Genomic DNA, 3,440 nt, shown 5'->3' on the forward strand with positions numbered 1-3,440 from the left:
ACTACTGTACTAATCTCAAGGATCTCGTTCGTAGACTCTCGTAGCTGATACTTTAAAAATCATTTGCTATGTTAACTTTGCTCATTTTAGATTGTCTACATCCAAAGTCAAAATTTAAGGTAAAATTCTCCGACTTAAAAACAGTGGCTTCTACTGAAGACATTCGTTGTATTTCCACTTAGATTTTTCTTTCCATTACTCAGCACTTTTTGTAACTGAATTATCATTCTTCGGACTATAAGTAGTTGCTCAATTGAGTGTTGGATAGTGTTTGCGTCTATATATTTTATTTACATACTGTAATTAGGCTGAATTTAACAGCTTTTCATATTGGCCTGTTTAGAAGGATTCAACAGTTGTGTGTAACAGATACATACAAGTTCTATTAAATAATTATGTCAAAGAAAGAAGTAACAAAAAGGAACCAACAGCTAATCTCGCTTTGGTAGATGGTTATTTTCCGTCGGAGTAACTTGATAAATTACCATTGCTCAGCATTTAGTCTTCTCACTTAAAAATATTTTCTTTCAACCTTTCAGTACCATGTACAAAGTGGATGACATTTACAATCATTTGGCAATTTACCATGTATATGTTTGTATTCGTCATGCAGGAAATAAAAGGTCAATACTTTCCTCAAAACCATTTAATAATCACCTTGGATGAAAAGTACAAAACAGGCTGTCTATGGCTAACTGCACAAGGCAAGGCATTAGCAACCTAGTTGGGATTACAAATATAATATTAAAAGACAATTCCTCATATTGTAAAAAAAGAAAAATACAAAAGGAAGAGCAACTTTTTCTCAATGTACTTAAATACCCTCCTGAGATTGATTTAGAAATTAGTTAATTTTTTATTGAGAACATTTTCTTGAGTCTTGTTACTTGTTGCATTCAGATATCAACATAAGGAGTGGAAATGAATGAAACAATTTTGGTTTGATGAAAAAAATTAAATATTTCAGCATTCAGTCAACAACCTTGTTAGTTCCTTAACATTTTTGATAACATGCACCTACTCAGCCAAGGATGTTAGATTTAGCTCATCAAGCCTATACACCAGTTTCCCCCATCATCAAAAAAATTTAAATTTCCTATGTGCAAGATTCTGGAACTTATGATATGCTATAGATAAATACAAATCAAACTATATTTCCATAAAGTACTTATGTAAATTACACAGTACTCTAAACAACAACAATGGTAATAATGAGACAGCTCCCTTCACATACTCGTAACTTTGCTGTTTTCTCCTTGTTTCTAATAATTGTGCTAACAACATCCCAAGATAATGTTCAATGATGCCAAATAAACTATAAAAAATATATATATGCATCTATTTCTTTTTGGTGGAAATTGCCCTCCTAAGATTTTTCTTAATATAAAACAATTTGCAAACAATTTTCCTACCAAAAACAAGCTTTGAAATTATGTGCACAAAGACATTAGCCACTTTCACAGCCTCGCACTTCTCCAGGCATTCCTCCTTAATTTATGATTATTTATTGGCCATATCAGTAAATTCAAAATGCTATTCATCATCTTTTTTATCTTCACTGTCCTTTTCTTCTTCTTCTTCTTCGCTGTCAACATCTAACTCTCCCATTCCCACTTCTTCCTCATCATCATCATCACCTCCCACCTCCCTGTTCTCTTCTTCTGCCTTCTCCAGTTGTCTTGCAAGATCTGCCTCTTCCACATCTGTGACAATCTGTAAAGTAAGAAACATTGTTATAATGTTGAGGTTTTAAAAGGTTCTGAGGCCTCTTCAGTTTTTTCTTAAACAAATAATTTGTTTACAAACTACATCCATGGTGATTGTAACGATATAATCAATAGTTGTTAATTCTTGGGGAATCTTACCTTGGGGGCCATTTTGACACTGAGTGTTCCTCCATAACTGGTGATTTTGGATGTTACTTTAGTGATGGCACTTTCTAATGCCCTAAGACCATCCTGCTTCTCTGTGGTTTGAGTTGTCATGACTGGAAAGGGAGAAAAAAACATAGGAGATATTTTGTCTCTCTGGATATGTGGTTGGTTACTGTGTATATGTATACATACATGTATCATATTAAAAGGCACAATGGTATCTCAAAATGAAAGCAAAACTCATGGCAGAGGAATATGAAAAAGGTAGTGGAAACTGTAAGAATGAAGCAAAGTTGAAGGAACAAAATATATTGAAATATGAAGAATAATGGATATCAATACTAGTATTAAAATCATACTAGTGGTAAGACTGATATCACCATCTGTCTGTAAGAAATATAACCACCACTGGCTTGAATTAACCCCTGGAGGACTATGGTCAAAAACTGTATGCAAAACTAAGCCATATGATTGTATGGGAGTTGTCAAAAAATAGCAGGCTGTTTGCCTTTTCATGTGAATGGGATATAGTTGGTGTGAACTAGTAAATCTGACAATCAATTTTATTGCTTTATATGTATTTTATTTACAAGCATTATATTACACATACACTAGAGGTAATTATTTAAAGCTGACTCTCAACTATACAATATATACTTTACATGAAAATGAAATACATTTCTGGGATGTAAAAATAAAATCTAAACATCTCTAAGATTTGCCTCAGCAAAATTTGAAAATTCCAATCCTAACAGGGTTTGAGGGGAGATAGATTATATGAATTGCATGATAATTATTATGATAATAAAACAAAGGGATATTTAATATCTATGCATATATACACCACATAACTAAAAGTAATACTTACCATAAAGAGGAGGTGCAATTAGGTTTATTCTGATAGGAATTTCCTGTGTAGATTGAGCAATACCCTCCCTAAGTGAACTCTTGACAGCATCAATGCCTTCATACTCAAAGCAAGACACTTCTATATCTGCTCGAATCTTCACTGCTTGTGATTGTAGCTTACGTTGGATTTGTGAGAGAAGAACAGTCCTAGTTTCTTCATCTAAGTTGCATTCATCTAGGATTGTTGGGTCACTGTAAAGGAAAGTATATTTAAAATTTCATTTTTAAACTATGGACTTTAGCAAATCCAACTCATTATTATTAAAAAAGACTCTCCTATCAAATAAGTCTCTCTGCTGAAGGGATAAAATAGCATTTTAATATAGCACAGAAAAATCAACATAAACATAGAGACAGATCCAATTATGGAACTATAAACCTCTATAAGTACTTACATGACTGCCTGCTTAAAGACATCATATGCATAGGCTTGCTTCTTAAACTTTTCCTCAAAGTGCCATGCAGTCTTCTGGTACAACTCCTCTACCTGTTCCTCGGATGTGTAACCAAGAAGCTCTCCTACATGCCGAATGATGGAGTTGACTGCTTTTGCTTTGGCAAACTTCTCTGTGCATCGCTCAACATCTTCCTTTGATACTCTTCTTTTGGAAAGATCAATGTAACCTGCAATATGCATTATGAATGAGGATTTATGAC

At 33.5% G+C, this 3,440-nt stretch overlaps 1 protein-coding gene across 1 annotated transcript in view; it reads right to left on the minus strand.

The window, feature by feature from the left end:
- Positions 1–631: 631 nt before the first annotated feature.
- The window catches only part of LOC119593993 (eukaryotic translation initiation factor 2 subunit 1-like), an 8,312-nt gene continuing 5,503 nt past the window's right edge, over positions 632–3,440 (minus strand). Inside the window, exons 3-6 of the mRNA XM_037943017.1 lie at positions 3,179–3,407; positions 2,743–2,975; positions 1,866–1,987; positions 632–1,713 (exon numbers count right to left, since the gene is read on the minus strand). Of these exons, the coding sequence (XP_037798945.1) occupies positions 1,534–1,713; positions 1,866–1,987; positions 2,743–2,975; positions 3,179–3,407 (764 nt within the window). The 3' untranslated portion in view covers positions 632–1,533. The remainder of the gene's footprint in view (positions 1,714–1,865; positions 1,988–2,742; positions 2,976–3,178; positions 3,408–3,440) is intronic.

This window comes from Penaeus monodon, chromosome 33, assembly GCF_015228065.2.
Source record: "Penaeus monodon isolate SGIC_2016 chromosome 33, NSTDA_Pmon_1, whole genome shotgun sequence".
Taxonomy (NCBI): domain Eukaryota; kingdom Metazoa; phylum Arthropoda; class Malacostraca; order Decapoda; family Penaeidae; genus Penaeus; species Penaeus monodon.